Below are 19579 nucleotides of genomic sequence, written 5' to 3'. Positions count from 1 at the left end.
ATTGCACTGGTGGTGTGCAGACACTTAATAGGAGGCAGTTGGCTCCGAAGGGCTCCCACTGGACTTCTGAAGCAAAACCTTCTGTATAAATAGGGAGGGAATAGGTATTTTTATTTAAATCGAATTTTTTTTGCCTCAAATTTTATATTTGTAGTGAATGTTTGGGAGAAAATATATATACCTGAACAGCTCTGGTATCTAAATCAGAGTGACTTGGTGACTTACTGTATGTCCTTTTATAATAAAGATGTTCCTAGTCACACAGCAGAAGCATTTTCTATTAGGCAATGAATAAACAGAGGACAAAAAGGTGTGTCCAGCCTGGCAGAGTTTATTTTCTAACTATAAGGCAAGAGGGAAGGGATGGATCTAGTTTGAGGCAGAAGAGGTTTTGGTCTACATGAGAGGTGGAGATCTCCACATTTTGTAAGCATGGTGATTAGAGTTTGCTGCTGTGTGTATGGAAACAGGTGATTACGGAGATGGGGAAGCCAGTGTGGATAGGGTTTAAAAAAAAAAAAGACAAAATGGGATTCTGCAGTGGTGGAGAGATGGAGAGAGGACTGTGGGACAACAAAGGACAGAAATGGTTGGGGGCTGTGTGTGGGAAGGGTTAAAAACTCTTCAGTTGTACCTGCTTGTCTTTCATCTAGTGTCTCAAAATCTGAGACCTGCTTGTTGGTGAAGGGAGATAGGATCCCAGAGGTTTTCAGGGGACAGCCACCTTTGCATACAAGTAAAAGGGAGTTGTTTGCTGTCATGCTCCTTTCCAGTGCTACACACGTTTCCATGGTGCTACAGGTCTGGAAGTTCCTGTGCATGCAGAGTGCTCTCTGTCAGCGATAGGATGCTGTAGACGTGGGGACTTGGAGTGCCGAAAATACAGAGGGATCCATTGCCATGTTTCCTGTTCTGAAGCATCATTTTTGGGCCATGGCGAGTCATCTGAACTGCGTTCTTCCTTTTTATCTCCCATTTTGCCACAAGTGCCAGGTGCTGGGCTAATGTTTGAGTTGTGTTGGCAAGAGGAAGCCAGGGAATGGCATGTCTCTGGCATCTTGCGTTTAGGAAGGGGTTTCTTCTGGGGCTTTTTTGAGAATCTGTCCTGAAAAGATAGCTGCAGTGGTGTATAGCTGGAGACCATGCTCACAGCCAGCTCCAGAGATTCACAGATATCCCTCAGTGCTGTCAGAAGAGAGGTTTTTCTTTGCTCCCAAACTCATGGGCCAGGCTCCCAGCTTCTAAATGACTCTCACAAGGCGGAACACTACTTTTGGATCATAAAACTTCCAGAAATATTGCCCACTCCAGTGAAGCCTGGGACTTAACCCACTGGGAGAAAAAGCATTTGTCTTATCCAAAGTCTGGAGGTGCTCAGAGCTGAGGAATTGCAGACCACGGGAAGTTTTTTGAATATCACTGTTTTCCCCTCAACTGCTGAGTTCGGATCTCCAAGCTTCATTCAAGTGGCAGATACTGTTCTTGTTCTCCAGGTGGGAAGTAGAGCTATTGGGATCAGCTGCAGTCTGTTCCAGCACTAGGCAAGTGCATCTGTTTCTGTACCAATAAAGGAAATTGTTGTATCCTATGGCTGTAGCTAATAATTCCCAAATAAGCTATACCAACCAAAACACTTTTTGACCTTGTAACTTAACATTACACATGGAGGTTCCAGTAGCATAAAGGCCTCTTTTTGAAGAAACACATTCCCTAGCAACATTTTGGTAAGGAAGATTTCAGAAGTGCTCCATGTTGGCTTGTCACAGCCTTTCATGGGAATAATGGTAGGCAAGTGTTAACAGCTGAAGACACCCCTCCAGATCTAGAACTGAGGTCTTTGACATTTACTGCACTGCAGAAGCACAAAAATTTGAATATAAAGGCAAAAATGTTTTGAAAGGTGTTTTGAGGTCCTATAGCAGGTGTTGAAGCCTAAACTCAAATTTTGCTGAAGAGGGGAAGCTGTTTCAATTTCTAAGCCATCCTTGGAGCAGTGAGAAGCACTTTCTTTCCCAGGAGTGTTTTATCCGTGCTCTAGAGCCAGACACCTCCTTGCTAATCCTCTCTGGCCGCATAAATCCTGTGCTGCTTTCTGCACAGCAGTATAGTTTGAGCAGATGGACTGGGATGTGGTCCCACTGCAGCCCGTTGCAGCCCAATAAGCTATGTCTACTGTTTCTTATTCTAACCACCAACTGCTGGAATATCGAAACATGGACAAATACAGTTATGAGGTAGATGTGAGCATTTTTCCTGATAGTAATTTGCCAATCTGTCTGTCTTTGGTTTGGGTTAGTGGGTCCCATGTATCTCTCTTGGTCTTGTTTCTTCATCACAGCTACTATCTTGGTATCTGTAGATGTCAGTTTATCTGCCAGGTACCACTGCCAGCTAGCATTAAAGCAAGAAAATGAGCTTTTTTTTTTCTCATCTGAGAATTGCTGAGTTACTCTAACTGCAAAATTCATGTTATAACCTGGGTTTATTTGTCTTTTAGTGTTCTAGTCACTGAGCAGGCACTAAGCACACATAAGATCAGCCCAAAACTACCAAGCCCAGTATCCTATGTCTAACAGGAGCCTACAGCAGGTGTTTAAAAAATATGGGCAAGAAATAGGGTACTTGAATTGGTCTTTTCTTGCTGAACCCACTCAGCTTTTGGTGATCTTCTTTAGCTGTATTGCCTTGATCCTCAGCTGAAAGGTAAAAATAGCCACTTGGTAGCCTCCATTAATGAAAGAGGGAAAATGATGTTACAAGGAAGCAAAGAACTGACTCCTCTCCAGCTCTCACAGAATGATCTTTGCACCCCTCTACACTTGTCACAGAAGATGTTCTGAAAGCTTCATTCTGGACTCCTTTGTTATGGTGTGGGGCAGGAGGACAGCCAGCTCTAACCCCCAGTGGTTTCTGCCAGTCGAGTAGTAGACATCCCAGTTGGTCCCACTGTGCAGGTATACCATCCAGCGCTGCAGCGGGCCTGACCTGGACCAGACGGACTGCTGCTGCCATTGCATGATTTATAGCTGGAAAAAGCAGGCTGGCAGAAAACATCTGCCAGTCCCCCAAAGCCAAGCCCAGTGAGCACCACCGGCATGTTCCAACGCCTTTTTGTCAAGCTAGAAATATCAGTGGCATACGACAGTGTTTGCTGCGGTCCCTCCCAGGATGATGTGAGCTGGGAAGAGGGAAGGCAGCGCCAGAGGAAAAGGCTTGGCCAATGTATAGTTTCTGGCACATTTTTATATGCATGCCGAGTGCCACCCTTTGCGGCTTCCCTTCCTTTTGGGTGTATTTGCTAGGGGAATTGTGTGAGTAAGAAGCAAAGTTTCTGTTTAAGCAATAGGAGATGTCATTTCTTGCAGAGCTGGCACGTGATGCCTGCAGTACATGCCAGGCAGAGCTGCGCTGCGTGACTGGGAGTGGAGTTCAGTCCTGCACCTCTGTGAGCTCCAGCCCTCACTCCAGACCTTCCTGACAATCTTTTCTACATGCTCCTAAAACTCTGTTTATTTCTCTAACAGATCTGTGCTGGGGGGCTAATCACCTCTCAGTTACACTGCTAGATAGGTAACAGCTCTCCAGCTTCCAAATACCTCCATTATATGACAACATGTAGCCTATACCTACTTTTGCCCCTGATTTGCCCTGGATCGGGGCCATATCAAACTCTTGGCATAGTTAGTTTCCACCATTTCTCATCCTCCATTTGCTTCACCTTTATTTTGTCCTGGAATAGGAAAGAGTTTAATAAGTAGAAGAGAGTACTAAATGCACCTCTGAATTGTAGTCAGCAAGGTAGCTGTGGTCTGAATCTGCCTTGCTCAGATACTGTATGTAGGTAATGACGCCACATGGCTTCTCTATGTGCAGGTCCAAGATGCTGTGATTTCTTTTTAACCCAAAGTTGCAGGATTGCAGGTCTGTTAGCTGTGTTCCTGCAGACTGCAGCCATGTCTCCCACCTTTAGTATAAAGATACCCAAGTATTTAGAGTCTCTTTGTGGATATCTAGGACAATGCTACAGTTTTCATTTCTTTCTAAATAGCAGAGTCAATTGAATTTGCGTGGGAAGGGGGATCTAGGAAGGATAAGAAAAGAGGTGGGCTGTCTGCTCATGGAGAAAGCTGAATTAATGTTTGGGAGTGTTTGCAAAAGGGAGAGGGAGCCTTAGGGTAATAGCAGAGAGCTTGTTCACGATCTCAGTGCAAACAGGATGAGGAGTGGATGTGCAGTAGGTAGATCTTCGGCTGAGACAAGCCAAAGGAGTAGACTTTGCCAAGAAGCAATGCTATGAGATCAGCGCTCGGCATTCCTTATGGGCGTGTGGCTTTGCAGCAATATTGCAGGGACAAGCCCACCAGCAGATAATAACAACCTAATTTTAGATTCACAGACTCCCGAATAGGGTTGGGCGTTTTTATTAATGCATGGCATAGTCACTTAAGAATCCAGGTTCAGCAGATAGTTTTGGCAAAGAAAGAATGGAGGGCTGTAAAAGCTGGAAGTTGCCCTTGATTTTCTCCTCTGAAACAAGCGCTCATCCCACAGCTTGCATGAAAAACTTTAGGGAGTGAAAAAAGAAAAGAAACATTTGTTATAAACATGTAATCAGGTGCTGAATTAACCTGGGTTATACTAATCTCAAAACAGTGGGTCCGTTTTGAGGGGTTTTGCTTGCTTTTGTTTGTTCACAAATTAAAAAAAAAAGTAATTGTCTGGACAGAATCTGAAACAACCAGGTTTTTTTCCTGACTTTTAGTTTGTGGTTGTTTTTGATTCAACTACAGCACTAAACAATCAGTGCTCTGCAAATTCCTAATCTCAGAGCATCTCCAAGGTTGTACATCCAGCATTTTCTTCTTGCTGCTTTACTGCAGTCATTTGAAGGAGGGGCCCAGCTGCCATCAGAAGCAAGAACTAACTCTTGCTTCTGAGACAGGCAGTAAGATGTTCTCTGCTGCATCTTGGGGGAATAACAGATACCTCTGCCAACTGAAGTCTGTCAAGAGCCCTTATGTTGTACTCCCACTTGACAAAAATACCAAGGTTCACCCAAGCAGCCTGAGCTGCTCTGAGTTCTATAGACTGCAGAAGGTCTGTCTCACCTCAGTGGCTCTGGGCACTTTTGCCAAGGTCTCCTCCAGCACTTTCCTCCCAGACCTGGAAGGATGCATATGTCATGGCCAATCTGAAGAGTTACTGGTGTGGAGAGCACACCCATTTGATTTTTACTATCCTTGATGCTGAAGATACATGGCATGGGGAGAAATCACAATGCTGGTATATATGCCACAGTCTCCCCATCCTCCAGGCTCTGTGGCTGTGACACTGTTGTGGTGCTCTCCCTTCCACGTAACTTCAACTACTATTCTGCTTTTCCCCTTTTTATTTTCTTCCAGGAGCTTGTTGTCTTCAAACAGTAACTGAAGGGGAAGGAAGCTTCTGAGAATCATGATGTCCCTGGGTGTCAGTAAAGGTAATTCCTTTCCCCATCTCAAGCTGTTGGGGGTCTGTCCACTCTTATGGCTTTCCTTTGCCTTCTTTGCTCAGTTGTATCTGCTCTAACGTCTCTGCTCAACTCCCCCAGTGCAGTGGGTCCAAGGGTAGAGGACACCTCTTCCTCATCTGGGACCTGCTCCAACCTGCAGCTCCAAAATTACGTGCATTTGGCTATAATTTCAGTATCCGTGAAGGCATAGGGAGCTGGAGAGCTTATAGCCTGGCTGAGGTTTTGAGATGAGCAAAAGACTAATAAACTACCATATTATTGTCTTTTCAAGACCCTCCTTAAAATTCTCTGTATTTGAAATGTCTACTGAAAATACAGCAGCAATTAGCAGCCAGTGCAGCAGTTGACCAGGATGGCTTCCCTGTATCTCTGTCTACCCACATCCCCTTGCCTCTTCTAGAGATAAAAACCAAAAGTCTGTGGGCTGGAGACCACCCTTGTGCAATGTGCAATATCCATACAGTAATGAGAAGACTGCCTTTATTATTAATAAACTCCTAATAATGTCATATTGTCAAAGGAGTGTGAAAAAATCATACTGGGGCTAGAAGTTGCTCGGAGTTGTCCCAGGAACATGCCCAAGCTGTAGAATTCTGTGGCAGACTCTGAGATTTAATTTTTAAGCAACAGATGTTCACAGGACCTTTACATGTGAATAGATGGGATGATGCTTCCAAATCCATAGGTAACCTGAAAGAAACAGTAATATGGAGAAGAGTGGAAATGCCTTATGTATTTCCATTAGGCAATAGATTTAATTTTCAGTTTCAGTGCTAAGAAAAGCAGCCCTTCCCTTTCCAGGTGCTCCCCATGAAGAGTGTTACTGCTGGTCCCTAAACTGCACCCCAACATAGATGTGGCCCTGCATAACTATGCCTTTTAACTGCTACTGCTAATTCCATGTGAGGAAGGACATGCTCTTCATTGCTATAGCTGTGTTTTCCTTAGAGATGATCCAATGTGACCAGTTGTTTAAAAAAAATGTAAAAATCCTACCCCTACTACATAACTTATACTTGAAGCACATGACCATGTGTCAGAGATTAATCAATTTACTGCATGTCAGCTACTCAGTGATAACTATTCCTGGGCAGCCTTCTAGCCCATCATGAGCACAAGATATAGAGACTTAGCTGACCCTCCTTTCCTGGTAGCTAAATTGAATTATTTCATGTTTGCCACAGGCTGAGAGTGTGCAGGCAGGCAGTCTTCTTGGCTTGGATGATAAGAAGTTGTAAAGCTGCAATAACTTGTTGGTGTCTCTGAACCCCTGAGCTGTATTGGCCCAAACGTGACAAGGAGAGCTGGCTTGATGTTTTCAGCCTTTACCAGTCATTTCCAAAATGGCAAAAGATGGAAGATAGTCAGAAATACATAGAAAAGGAGATTTCCCCTATCTGGTCTTCATCTTACAATTTCCCCATGGGAAAACAGCTATTTCCATCAGAAGAAAATGCTAGATGGGGAATTTCCCAGTTAAAATGCCTTTTTTTTTTTTTTTTTTAATAATATCCAGCTGCAATCAATTTGATCCAGCAGGACTTTGGCACTCAAGGATGACTGAAGCCCTTCACATCAGTCACCTGCACATTTCCTTCCCTTGTGAGATACTGTTCCCCCTTCCCCAGCCTCCCATCTCCTTCCCTTCCTGCTCCCAATATTTTTGGCTTTAATACTTCTCCCCATTAACCTGTGCTTTTTTTCACCCAATCTTTTTCCCACTGGGAGGACTTAGCAACTCCTAATCCATGACCTTCTGCAATTTCCTACATTTTAATTTTATGTTTGAATTGCCATTGCTGACTTTCTCAACCAGAGAATGTAGTTGTGGTTCAATGCCTGAACAGAGACAAGGAGCAGAATGAGGATGGATGGTGGCAGAGTTGCTGCTGGACAGCAAAAGAGAGACCACACAGGACAGGACGTTTCCAGATCTGGGCCAGAACCACACTATTAGGGAGACATGGTTTGAGAATATGTTTTTTTAAACTGAACTTTGTAATGGAAATGTGGAAATGAGAACCAAAGGACGTGTCTCCTCCAACTCTGACAGGCCACCAGAGAAAGCTGACAGCTGGGTGTTTGCATTTTATGGCTTACCTCTAACACCAAACTCTTGGCTCAGCTTCATGCTCCAGATGTATCATCCTCTCCCACAAACCAAAAAAGCCTTATGGTAGAGCTGATGTGATGGGAAATGCCAGAGGAAACTCACTGCTTTGTAAATATATGATTAGACCACCCACTGAATGTCTTTGGTCTTCCTGAGAGAAAATGACTCATTAATGTTAAACAGTCCTCTGAAAGGAGAGAAAAAACTATATGAATCTCTATAGAGGAGGTGATGCATCAGGGTAAATTGATCCTGAAGTTTGGATGACAGCTTGTTTCCATCTTTCATCAGAAGTGGCAAAAGACTCATTCAGTGTTTGAATCTCTGACTGAAAGGAAACTCGTGCTCCCTGCTCTCTGAGATTTACCCCGGCTCACCTGCTGACACTGTGAATTCTTGCCCTTTCTCAGCAACCCTTCTTCTCTCTCCTTCCTTTCCCTCTGCCTCTTCTAGGACGTGTCATTCCACCCACGGATGAAGACCGCAGGAGGATCATTAAGCAGATGAAGGTTCGCACCACCCTGAAAGGAGATAAGAGCTGGATCCACCACCACAACTCGGACTCTGAGGATGAGAAGAAGAGCAGCCCGCTGTAAGTGTGGCCACTGAGGAACGCTTCTCTTCTCCCTTCCCTGTCTTTCAACCTCCCATGAGTACTCTGTTCTTTGGCCTGTGTTGCTAGCATGTTTTAGGGTCCCCATGATGCCAGGAAACGGCACTGCCAAAGGGAAGCAGTACTCCTCTTTATTTTTGATAAATACAGGCTGGGAAGAAGTGCTGAGGAATGGCCTTTCCTGGGAGCTAGGAATCCAGCAGCCCAGGTGGATTTGAAATGTTAGGAGAACTCCAAAGTTTTTTGAAGCCAGATTGTGTTTCACCATCTCCAGAGTGACAAACAAAGGGGCAGACCTTGATGGGAGGGAGTTTAAGCGATAAAACAGCCGGGTCTGCATCTCCCCCTGCAGCTCTAGGACTGTGTCACACAGCCACCCTTGTACCAGGGAACACCGCAATCTGCACCAGCTTCTTTTTAATTAGAAACAAACCCAAGCCCTTCTCTTAACAACTCTCTCCAAAACATCATTGCCATGTTCAGCAAGGCAGCTCAGCAAGATCAGAAGTTAATTATGTCATTGTGTTTTCTCTTTACTCAGGTCTGGACGGGCCAGTGGGGGATCCCCAGCCTCAACACCTATTGCTCCCCAGAGCGACAGGTAATTTTGGGGACTGATCCTGTTGCTTCCCTTCTGTGTTATCTCATGGGGTCGGTGCGTGCTTTCACTGGCAAATGTGTGCTCTTTCTTCGCCCCCTCAGGCCTGCTCATTGCTGCGATTGTGTTGAAAAATACAGTCTTTGAGGAGAGCCTGCATCATTCAGTATAATGTCTTATAAACTGTCACCTTGTAGAGAGCATGGCTTATCTCCTGTAAAGTCCAGATGGACGAATGGATGATTGATGTCTTTAATGCAGATTAATGGATACCTTCAAGCCTATGATTTCACAGGATTACTGGTGCACATCAGCTCCTGTGCTGGTGCAACAACTGTATGCTCTAAGCCTGAGGGCTCCTCAGAGACAGCGAAGCCCTGTGTGGGAGCTGAATTTGCTTCAGGGCCAAAGCATGAGGGCTCTTCAGGGACCCAGGATCTTGTAGGACTACTGTCCTAAAATATAAAACTGTTGGAAAGGGCTTAGTCATATGCGAGAGCTCTTTGCTAGCTGCAGTGCCATTGCTGGGAGAGCATTGCCCTCTCCCGTGAGCAGTTTCCTCCTGCTTCTCCGTTTTTCTGTGCCAGCTCTTGTCACTTCTTGTTGCAATTAGACAGAATGGTTTCCCTGCTGCGCCCTACCTCTTTCTGCCTCCCTCTGCAGCATAGTGCTTTATGAGGCACAGGATAAGTAAAAACAGGGATGTTTGTGACATTGGAAATGTGGCATCTGAAGGGGCATCTTCACACAAATGTGTGAGGGCCTGAAGTTGACAGAAGGTGAGTGACAGGGAGTCCAGGACACTCAGGATCTGTTTATACTTCAAGGTGAGGACAGGCATTCATACTCTGAGCTGGACAACTTCTCAGCTTCCTTGCAGCTCTCATTCAAAGCTCAGTGCTCAGAGAACAGCTAGGCAGTGGGGCTGAGATGGGCTACACCCTGCCAGTGCCTGCTCTGAGGACACTGCAGAAAAAAGAACTTGGGGCTGTACTCAGCACTCATTGTCCTCCAGCTCATCCCATCTGGAGAACTCCAGAGCTAGGCTAAGCCTGCAGTGTTTGCATTTCTGTGTCTGTGAAGGCAACTGGAAAAATCTGAGCTTGGCAGCCACCTCAAGCACATGGTTATGGGCAGTGTAAACCTGCCTTCCTGCTAAGCTCTGTCCTGATTGCTGACCCTGCTTGGAGGAGGAGGTTAGACCAGAGACCTACTGAGCTTTCTTACTGAATTAACTTGTGATCCTAAGGGCACCTGGACCGACAGGAAAAGAGGGTGTGTTATCTGGGCAGGGGTGAAGGGAGCCTGTCTGAGCTCATTTGATGGGAACCAGGTCCTTGAGGCCCATCCTGGTCCCCACCTAGCTCTCAGGAAGATGTCTCCAAGACAGCTTGAAGCAGGTTCCAGGGATACTTCCTCCTGCCCTGGTGCAAGGGCCAGATCCCCACCTGATGGTATCCCTTTCCTTTCCCTTTGGGGGAGCTATGCCACATTCCCTTCCTGAGAATGGACTCTCAAAGAAGTTAAGTGTGAAGATGGTATTTTCCTGTGATAAAACAGCCAGGATCTATACTATATCTAATTTCCCCCCCCTCCCTGTGCCATCAATCTGGGGACTTAATTCTGAGCCAGAAAACACTGTCAGCATGGCTAATTTTAATTGGCTAACTCTAAAATTCACTTCTCTCATAAAAATCTTTTATAGGGCTTGTTCTGATGATTATTCATTTTTAAAGAATCCTTCCAAGGTTAATTTTGGTGCAGCAGCTCAGGTATCACTGAAGGCCCATTTAGCTAGATTTTTGGCTTGACAGCCACATGCTGCTGCTGTTGTTTTTCCCCATGTTTCTTAATTCACTAATGTCTGTTCTTTGCACAGGTCTTCTGCCTCCAAGCCTCAATCTGGTTACCTCATCAGGTTGGTATAGAGTGGCATATATTTGGGCTGTAGGGGAAGGAGAACTAGATCAGGAGCAACAAGCATGAAAAATATTACTATCTCTTGGGTCCTCCTATTAGTTAGGAACTTTACAATGCTCAGGAAGTAGCTTGGTGAAAACATAGTCCTGAGTATTTTGTTTAACAGGTAGTTTAATGGTGGTGTTAACAGAAAATCAGATCTCCTTTCTATGATACAATGATCACACATGGAAGGGTTATCGTGCTATGAAAATGTTCCACCATCCTTGTGATCAGCACAGCACCAGTGATGGGGCTTGTGTGCTTCAGCTTCCTCTGACACATGGGCTGAGACTGATGCCACCATAATCCTGAACAGGTTGGCAAGCCCTGTGGTACCATACCCAAGCCTGTGTGCAAGCTGATTTTACTGTGTTGTCTAAAGCGAGGGAGTAGGAAGATAGGACTTTTCTCAGGATGACTCTGCCAAGGAAGCACCTTCTAATTCTTGGTGTCCTGAACCAGCACCTTCCTCCCGACAGGACACACAGACAGTGTTAGGCCAAAGAGTGGCTGCAAGTCTCTTAATTTTAGTTCCAAACTCTGTCCTGCAAAAGATTTAACATGTCTCTCTTCTCCCCAGAGGGGTGTTCACAAGAACCATCGATAAGACGTCTTCCGTGCCAGATTCTTCATCTTCTAATGAAGCACAAAAAAGGTACGTGTGTGTCGTCGTCTTCATGAAAATGAGCTTTTAAATATTGTACATATTTCTAGTCATCCTCTTACTTTGGCCAGTGCTTGTGGGCTTCCATTGAGCTCTACTAAATCCCTACTAAATGCTGGAAGATGTGGCTGTTCATTTAACATCTCCACTCAGCAGACATGGGAAAAAGACAAGGCATCAAACTCCATATTTTTGTCACCAGAGCATAGGATGGCTGTTGGCTATGAAAGTACTCACGGGTTTGCGTTTAATTTGTCAAAGAGTTTTGAGTGGGGGGACAAATCACAAGGAATCCTTGCAAAGCTGTAATGCTCCTTTTGATGGTTTTAGTGTGGTTTGTTTTGGTTTCTTTTTTTTTTTGAAACCTGTCTTGTGAGAGGCGCTTGCATTAATTCTAGTAAGTAAGATCTAAGCATGGCTCTGATCTAAGCAGATGCTTTGTTGCACCTCAAGTAAAACCTTTTGAAACCCAATTTTTGCCCGTTTTGGTTCATCTGGGGAGAAGGATGATGCCACAAGGTGTATTATTCCTCCTCACTGGCTGATCCTGGGACGGGGTGGCACCATCCCACAGAAGGGTATGCCCATACCAGCTCTGACAACTCTCAGTGGCCCTGGGGAAGCAATATAGACCTCAAATCCTAGTCCAAGGCTGTGAAAAGAGGGCAAATGCTGCCCTTCAATTAAATAGCATTCCCTGAATTCAGAGAGTGGATCTTTGGGATCAGCCTGTTTTCCCCCATCATGGGGAGCATGAGCTCACCTGGGGAAGAGGGTGGCGAAGGGTGAGAGCTCAGGAGGGTCATGTTAACAGATGTGATTTGTGCCGTCTGCAGCACTGCCGCAAAGGGACGCAGCCTGTGCCGTTCTTCCTCTGGCTACAGGATGACCACTGAGGATTACAAGAAACTGTGAGTGTGCAAAGGGGAGCAGCACTTTCTGTCTGTGCACAGGCTCAGCAGCACCTGAGCCTCAGTGATGAAGCCACCTGCACGTGGATGCCTGGCCAGGCATGGCTTCATCAGCTGAGCACTGCAGAGCTTTCGCTAGAAACTGAAGCAGTTCCTGGTGCTACCTCCAGGCCTGTGTGGGCCGTAAGGCCTTCCTTGAACTGGTAATGGCCTTTGTATGGAGTGAATTTTATCACTTGGTAGTAATTAAGGCAGAAACTGGAGGATGTAGCCTGGGGACTTGGTTTGCAGCATTGCTAGCCTTTCTGAAACCAGGAGAAAGGAGGGGCCTTGTGGCAGAACAGCACTGCTGACATTTCTGACACAGCTATTCATGTCAAAGACTGTGGCTCTAATCTGAAATGCAGCTGAGCATTTATTATGAACCAGCCTCTAGGCTTAAACCCCTATACTAAGAAAACAAAATCCTATGGGGACATGTTCAGGACATGGTTTAGGGGGCATGGTTAATGGTTGGACTCGATGATCTTGAAGGTCTTTTCCACCCGAAATGACTCTATTCTATTCTATTCTATGTGCACCCCAATGCGCATGAAAAATACAAATGTCTTCCACACTTGTGTGCAACACTTCTGGGGTCTGAACCCATTTCCACATGGCCTGCCCTTGGATTTACCTTGGGTTTTGCTTGTGCCACCTCTGCAACAGTCTACAGAGGCAGTTCCCTTACCCTGGCTCTCCCCTTCCCTTTCCATTTCAGAGCTCCGTATAATGTCAAACAAAAATCAGTGGACTTGGATGAGGAGGATGTGCCTTTTACTCCAGATGAACATAAAAAGAGGTATGCCCTCCAGGTAACCACCTTTTTCTTGCAGGGGCAGTGACAAGTGGACTTACTTCAGTTTAACTGTTCATTACCGAGAGGGTCAGTTCGATGATGATTACAGCTGAGCCATTAGGGCTGATTGCAATAAAATAATAATAAGCAGATATTTCTACACAGAGCGTATCTATGCCCACAGGCGACTGCACTCCCAACAAAATATAATTAAAAGCCTGACATGATTCAACCTGACAGCATACCCCAATTAATTTGGCAGCTGGAAATGGGTTGTGGAATCCATCAGCTGTGTAGCGTCTGTGTGAAAAGATAGAGACGTACAAATAGGCTGGCAGTAAAGGGAGAAGCCCACCTCCCACAGCCTACATGTGCGCCTTTGAGTCTGGACCACTTGGGGGCTTGCATCTAAGTCCAGATCCAGACTGGTCTCTCATTGTCATACCAGGACTAGAATGTGTTTTGTCTGTGTGGTAGATCTGCGTCTGATGCAGCCAGTGTCCTTGTTGCTTTCAGTTGAGTTTCTGAAGGTACTTTTCCTCAGATACAAGACTTTTACAAATGAAAACTTGGTAATTTGCCCACTGGGGACGAACCAATAAAAATCCTTTCAGAGATCTGCACTTCTCCCTTGGTACATCTGGTGGTACTGATGTCTGTATAGCCACGTGCAGTCCATGTAGCATGTCAGCCACAAAGCCTGCGTCCCATTTTTTTTGTCCTGCGGTATGCAATATTGCAACAGTCCAGGTCTTGAAAAGGGGAACTCCCTCTGCCCTCCTGGAAGAGGAAGTTTGGTTGGGGTTTTTTTTTGGTTTTTGTTTTTTTTTGCCTGACGCTTTACATCCATGTGAAGGTGCTGTGTCCCAGCATGAATGATACTAAAGAAAAAGATAAGCCATTGTTACTCCTCTTAGTTCTGGCTGGATTTCTGCTCCCCAGAGCACGGGAGCTCTGTCAGGGTTAGCACAAGCCTCCACTGGCTTGTTCACCTTTTGCATCCTCAAGGCTACAGCCAGCAGCCACTAACAGCATGAGCAGAATGTGACCCCTTCCCTCCCTTTCAGGACAGAGGCAGCCAACAGTGTCCTTAGACGCACTGCCAGCAGGGAACGTGCTTACGTCCTCTCGGCGGCCAAGAAAAGCAACGGGTGAGTTTTCAGCCTGCAAGTGTGGGGCAGGAGACAGGGAAGAGGCTGTTGAAGGTGGTCTCACAGGGATGGTGGCCTGACCCAAGACTCTCTGAAGGTGATGGTACCTTTCCAATGAGTGGAGAAGGCATAGCTGCCATCTCTCTAGAAGTGCCAAGGATATCTGCAGGTTTCTGCAGAATTGAGGAAATCCTCCAAGAGTCTTGGGAAGTCTTCCTTACTGAGAGGGATGAAATTTCAGGAAGAGAAAAACCATGATAGTCCCCAGTTCCCTGAGGCCCACAATCAAGACTTCAATTTTCAGACTCAGTTCTTAATACTGCTCTCTCCAGTTTTGTTGCATGCAGGGGGAAAACCAGAACAAATATAAACTGCATCCAATATGGATCAGCTTTTTGCCACAGAGTTTGCCTTTATGTCATGTTTGAACAATAGCTAGATTTACAAGATCCTGGTCTTAGTTTCAGCTTCAAAATAGTTCTGTGGGGAAAAAGAACCTAACGGTAATGTGTGGATGTGTAACAGGAACGTGAATGATGTGTGGGAGCTACTGGTGTTCAAGGCTTTGTTGTCCATCTCTTTCCTGGGAGGGGAAAAAAAGCATATTTCCAAGGTCTCTGATCTTCCAGGAGCCATGTTAGTGACTTTTTTGCAGCTCGCTTTCACTGTAAATCCTTTTCCTCTTGACATAACTCAGGGTGACACAATGAGGCGTAAGGATGTTGCTAGTGTGGGAGGAAGCAGGGAGGGGATGCACCAGCAGCACTCAGCTGTCCCCAAAATCAGAGAAGTGCTTGGATAAGATTTGTAAGAATGTTAAGGGTGTTTGCACTGGCTGCTAGTTCCTCTGGTGCACTGAGTATCGTGTGGTATGGAGGGAGGCAGGTTTGTATGCAGGAAGAAAAACAGCCATCAGGAAAGTGTAAAATTAAAAAGGCCCTTTGGGGAAGCTTCATTACTTCACGTGTTAAAACTAGCTGCTCTTCCTGTTTTTATTTCCTCTGCTCTGTAATTTGCACAGGTTTAAGACACCTGGTCACTGTCAGCTCTCCCCAAATGGTGTTACATGCCCTCTTGATGCCTTGCACCATATGGGTCAATTATGGGTCAGAGACTCTGTGGGTGCTGCCCCTGCCCAAGGTGTGTCTTTACCTCCAAACTTCTAACTGTTGCCTTTATGCTTCCTTTACAGCAGTCCAACACAAGAATTTCCACCCTTGTTTGCCAAGAGGTAGGTCACTGATCCTCTGGAAGTACTGCTGAGGTTGTGCATCTGTGTACTGTACTAGGGCTACTGTTAAATGCTGGGATAGGAGATCCCCAGGTGTTTCAAAGCAGAGGAGGGACACTTCCCTTAAAACAGATGCTCTGGGTTGAATCACGCTGGCTTTTGAGAGCCCACGGTGTTATAAGCACTGAGAATACAGCACTGATGATGCTTTGGGTTATGGGCAACCTGAAACAAGGAGAGACTCGTTCCCTGCCTTTTGTCTTTCAGGGAAGGCTGGCTCCAACCAGCAGGGTGAATACTTTTCAGGCTTCAGGCATTTAACTTCTAAAGCAGTCGGTGTGATAGGGAAATGATACCTAGGGCGCTCTCTGGAATTTAAGCATTCAGCTAATGCTATTGGTAAAGCGACTGTGACAGCAAAATGCCACTGATTTGGGCTGAAGATCTCACTTCATTCAGCCAGTTGAGATGCTCACCAGTAGCAGAGCACAGGCAGTATGAGGAGCAGGAAGAATCTGCCTCTAGGGGAAACAGAGGGGAAACATAGCTTAAGGGAAAACAAGAATAAACTGCTTGGATTAGCTAGCAGTGGAGAATAGGAAACAATGTGATATTTGGCTCTCTTTTTGCCTTTTGAAAGAATTGAGATAGAAGAAGAGGAAGGCCAGCAGAGGAGGAGTCCAACTGTGTCTGGTTCATGCAGGTTTACACCAGATGACAACAGGTATTTACCTAATCCTGGAGTAGTGTGTTGACTGTCTTGGATTTTAGGGCACACTGTCTTGCCATCTTTGCAGATAACTGCATTTGTCTGCAAGGTAGCAGCTATGTGAACACAACTAGAGATGGAGGTTTTTCAAAAGACACTTCTCGGAAAATCCTGATTGCCTCTTTCTTGCAAAAAGGGAAAGATTCAAAGTGAAATATGACATCAGCTAACTTGGTGACACAAATGGGCAGGCATGGGGACAGGGCCAGCGTGTCATAGAGTACCCAGCTTGGGGGGTGACAAACTGCATTTAACTACAGGCCAACTCTAATGTGAGTTGTACGGTGTAAACCTGCCACTGAGCCTCTCTCCTGATCACACTCCACAGCCCAATCAGTCCTGTCTTCACAAGGTGCTTATATGCCACAGGAATGAGTCTGGCGGCACTTCTGCAAAGACAACTCACAGGAGGAGTCAGAGCAGCCATCAAGCAGCCATCAGATAGTAATGATTTTCTTTTACTAGCAAACTTGGCTGTGTGAACTGACCCCATCACCTAGACATGAAATACTCAATATCTCATTATTTCCAGTCCCCTGAGCCAGCTCTCTGCTTTCGTTAGACTTTAGATTTAATTATTCTACTGTGATGGCAACAGATAGGTGTGACCGGAGAGGTTTGAGAGGTTCATTATCTTTAAATTGATCTTTGCTTTGATGGGAAATGTTAACCTCGTTTCAAGCCCCCAGCCCTTTTCACAGGCTACTGTGAAGGCCAAGTATATGCAGAGCCCTACGGAGCTCTGACAGACAAGCCGGAGCGTTCTTGCCGTGGTGTGCGAGACCTGGGGACAGGCTGTCTCTGGTGTAAAGGGGCATCAGTGACACCCTCCCTTAGTCTGCACTGGTCAGGAACAGCTGGCACGTGGTGTGGGGCTGAGTGAGACCAGTATGCAGAAATGTTTGGCTGAAATGGAAATGTTTGCCCTAGGAGGGAGAATCCTTCTCTGTTTTCAAGCAGATTCATTTAATTTGGGATTCAGCTCTCTCTTCCTGCTCTGAGGGGTGGCTTGATGCCAGGCAGCAGCATTATTAGCTTCTCTGCCACTCTGGTCCTTGGTGGGCCCAGCAGGGAGTCCAATAAATGGGCCCTTTCAGCCCGAAATGCTTTATTTTCAGGCTGAGGGAGCTGCCTCATGAATTTTGGTAGCAATTTTGTGCCATTGCGGTGCAGGTTTGAGGCAGCGCTGGGAAGCAGTTACCCTCCTTTCCTCACATATTACACATGTGCACATAGTGAAATCAATTTTGTGACTGCACTGAGCTTTAATCTATACATTTGGGGAAATTGATTTTTAGTGCAAACTCAGACACTGGGGATAGAAACAGCTCCAGCTGTGTTAAATAGGAAAAGCCAGTTTCTAAAGACCAAGTATTTCAGCAGAAAGGCAGATACTAGTCACATCAGTGCAACAGTGCATATAGGGACGACTACGTGTGAGTCCTTGCACAGCAGGGTTTGGCCTCACTGCCCAGGAAGCAGACACAAGAACTGTGGGCCAGAAAGCAGGATGTGTCCCCCCACAGGAGAAGGTACCTAAAAGATCTTCTGTCTTTAATGCTTTGTTACTTGGGGGTTTTTTTGTCAGTACTAATGGGCTGAGAAAAACCACCGCTGGGTCTTCCTGGAATGAGCCAAAGACAACAGCAATGTCTCCCTCCAGGTAAGTGTTACAGCACAGCCAGGATGTCTTGGACGTCTTTTGTGGCTGTATCAGCCCACATGTCGCTGTAGGTCAGAGACTTCAGTGGGCACCCCTCTGGGAGATGAAATGAAGCAAATTTGTCAGTCTTGTACATGGGAGACTTTTTTTAGATACAGGCAGCTGTTTTAAAAAAGATTTTATGTCTGAAATGCATGTTATGTCCTGCAAGGATCTGACAACATCGTGATAGAAGTGCTCCAAACCTGAAAGGAAAAAACCCAGACATGCTGAACTCTTTCTTGCCAAATATGTGTACGGGAATAATTTTCAGTGGCTTTCAACTTTGTCTGATTGAATTCATGACTATAGTATAAACAATGTTGAAATGTTTTTCCACAGCACTGCAAACAGCGCTTTGGTTACTGACCTTGTTCTGTTGTTTTTATTCTTTGTGTATCATTGGCAGAAGGCAGATATTCCTGGAAATATCAGTTTTTTTAATTTAAAAATTGCTTCTGATAAGACAACTTTGTAAATGAGTGTACTGAAAACATTGATGTTTGTTTTCCATTTTATTTATTCACAGAAAGCAACACTTCAATGCGGGAAGATTTTGGCTAGCTGCAGTGGGGAGCTGGTTTTTTCAGGAATGACAGCTTTTTTCTTTGCCTTCTCTTGCAGCCCTGAAATAGGCAGTAAGAGCCAGCCAACCACATCCTTCAGTGAAATTTCAGAGAGAATCTCCACTTCTGCTGAAATCAGGTAGGTCTGTTGACCTTGCATCGTCCTAAAGCTCCGCTAAGGATAGCAAGGGGCGTGCTGCACTGGAGAGTTTGGCTCTGCTTGGTGGTATTTTCCCAGATACACAATTGTTCTGGACACAGTGCAGTCATGGAATAATAAATACTATAGCATAGGGAATCTAAGAAAGGAGCATTTTACAAAAGCATTAGTAATCTGGGAGGAAATATACCCAGATGGAAGCTGTGGGCCTCCCACAGGTTGAACATTACCCAGTTCTTTATGATGAGAATATGAGCCCAAAAGCTGAAGACCCTTCTGTCTCCTAAACTGATCAGGCTTTCATTTTAATCCAGTCCCTGCACTATACATAGCACACTTCCAACAAGCACCTTGCTGTGCAGTTCCTATGCCTCACATTGTGTCCCCTCATCTCCCTACCTAATTGTTTTTGCTGTTTTGCTTTCAGAAATGGTGAAAACAGACAGGCCTCTAATGGGAAATCCTCATCTGAAACTGTGTCACAGCATGGGGATGGGTAAGTGGTTGAGAAAGGCTGATCTGTGCTGCTGAACATAAGGCGCAACCCTGCTTTTTGCTCAGAAATAGGATATACCTGCTGGTGGTCTCAAACAGATGGGATCTCTCCAGTCATGGTCCTGGGCTACACTCCAAGAGCATCATCTGCTGGCTAAGCTGCAACTTGTCAGTTTTCTCTACTCTTCCTTCACCTCCCTCAAGGATTCTCCTCTCTGGCTCAGTCCCTAAAGAGTCTACTTCATGCTTTTTATTTTTTTTTCCCCACTCCAATTGCCCTCCCACTGCTGTTCC

General features: G+C 45.5%; 1 protein-coding gene across 6 annotated transcripts in view; it reads left to right on the top strand.

Moving 5' to 3' along the window:
• The window catches only part of ZNF185 (zinc finger protein 185 with LIM domain), a 51541-nt gene that overhangs the window by 9947 nt on the left and 22015 nt on the right, over positions 1 to 19579 (top strand). For all 6 annotated transcript variants that reach the window (XM_052813954.1, XM_052813959.1, XM_052813958.1 and 3 more), the window contains exons 2-14: positions 5403 to 5479; positions 8079 to 8217; positions 8780 to 8839; positions 10716 to 10754; positions 11379 to 11453; positions 12299 to 12373; positions 13134 to 13214; positions 14279 to 14362; positions 15555 to 15593; positions 16234 to 16317; positions 17951 to 18025; positions 18689 to 18769; positions 19218 to 19286. In XM_052813954.1, coding sequence (XP_052669914.1) covers positions 5455 to 5479; positions 8079 to 8217; positions 8780 to 8839; positions 10716 to 10754; positions 11379 to 11453; positions 12299 to 12373; positions 13134 to 13214; positions 14279 to 14362; positions 15555 to 15593; positions 16234 to 16317; positions 17951 to 18025; positions 18689 to 18769; positions 19218 to 19286 — 926 coding nt within the window. In that variant the 5' untranslated portion in view covers positions 5403 to 5454. The remainder of the gene's footprint in view (positions 1 to 5402; positions 5480 to 8078; positions 8218 to 8779; positions 8840 to 10715; positions 10755 to 11378; positions 11454 to 12298; positions 12374 to 13133; positions 13215 to 14278; positions 14363 to 15554; positions 15594 to 16233; positions 16318 to 17950; positions 18026 to 18688; positions 18770 to 19217; positions 19287 to 19579) is intronic.

The sequence above is a fragment of the Harpia harpyja genome, chromosome 18, assembly GCF_026419915.1.
Source record: "Harpia harpyja isolate bHarHar1 chromosome 18, bHarHar1 primary haplotype, whole genome shotgun sequence".
Taxonomy (NCBI): Eukaryota; Metazoa; Chordata; class Aves; order Accipitriformes; family Accipitridae; genus Harpia; species Harpia harpyja.
The sequence above is the reverse complement of the archived record's forward strand: the minus strand, read 5'-3'. Positions and strand labels throughout refer to the sequence as shown.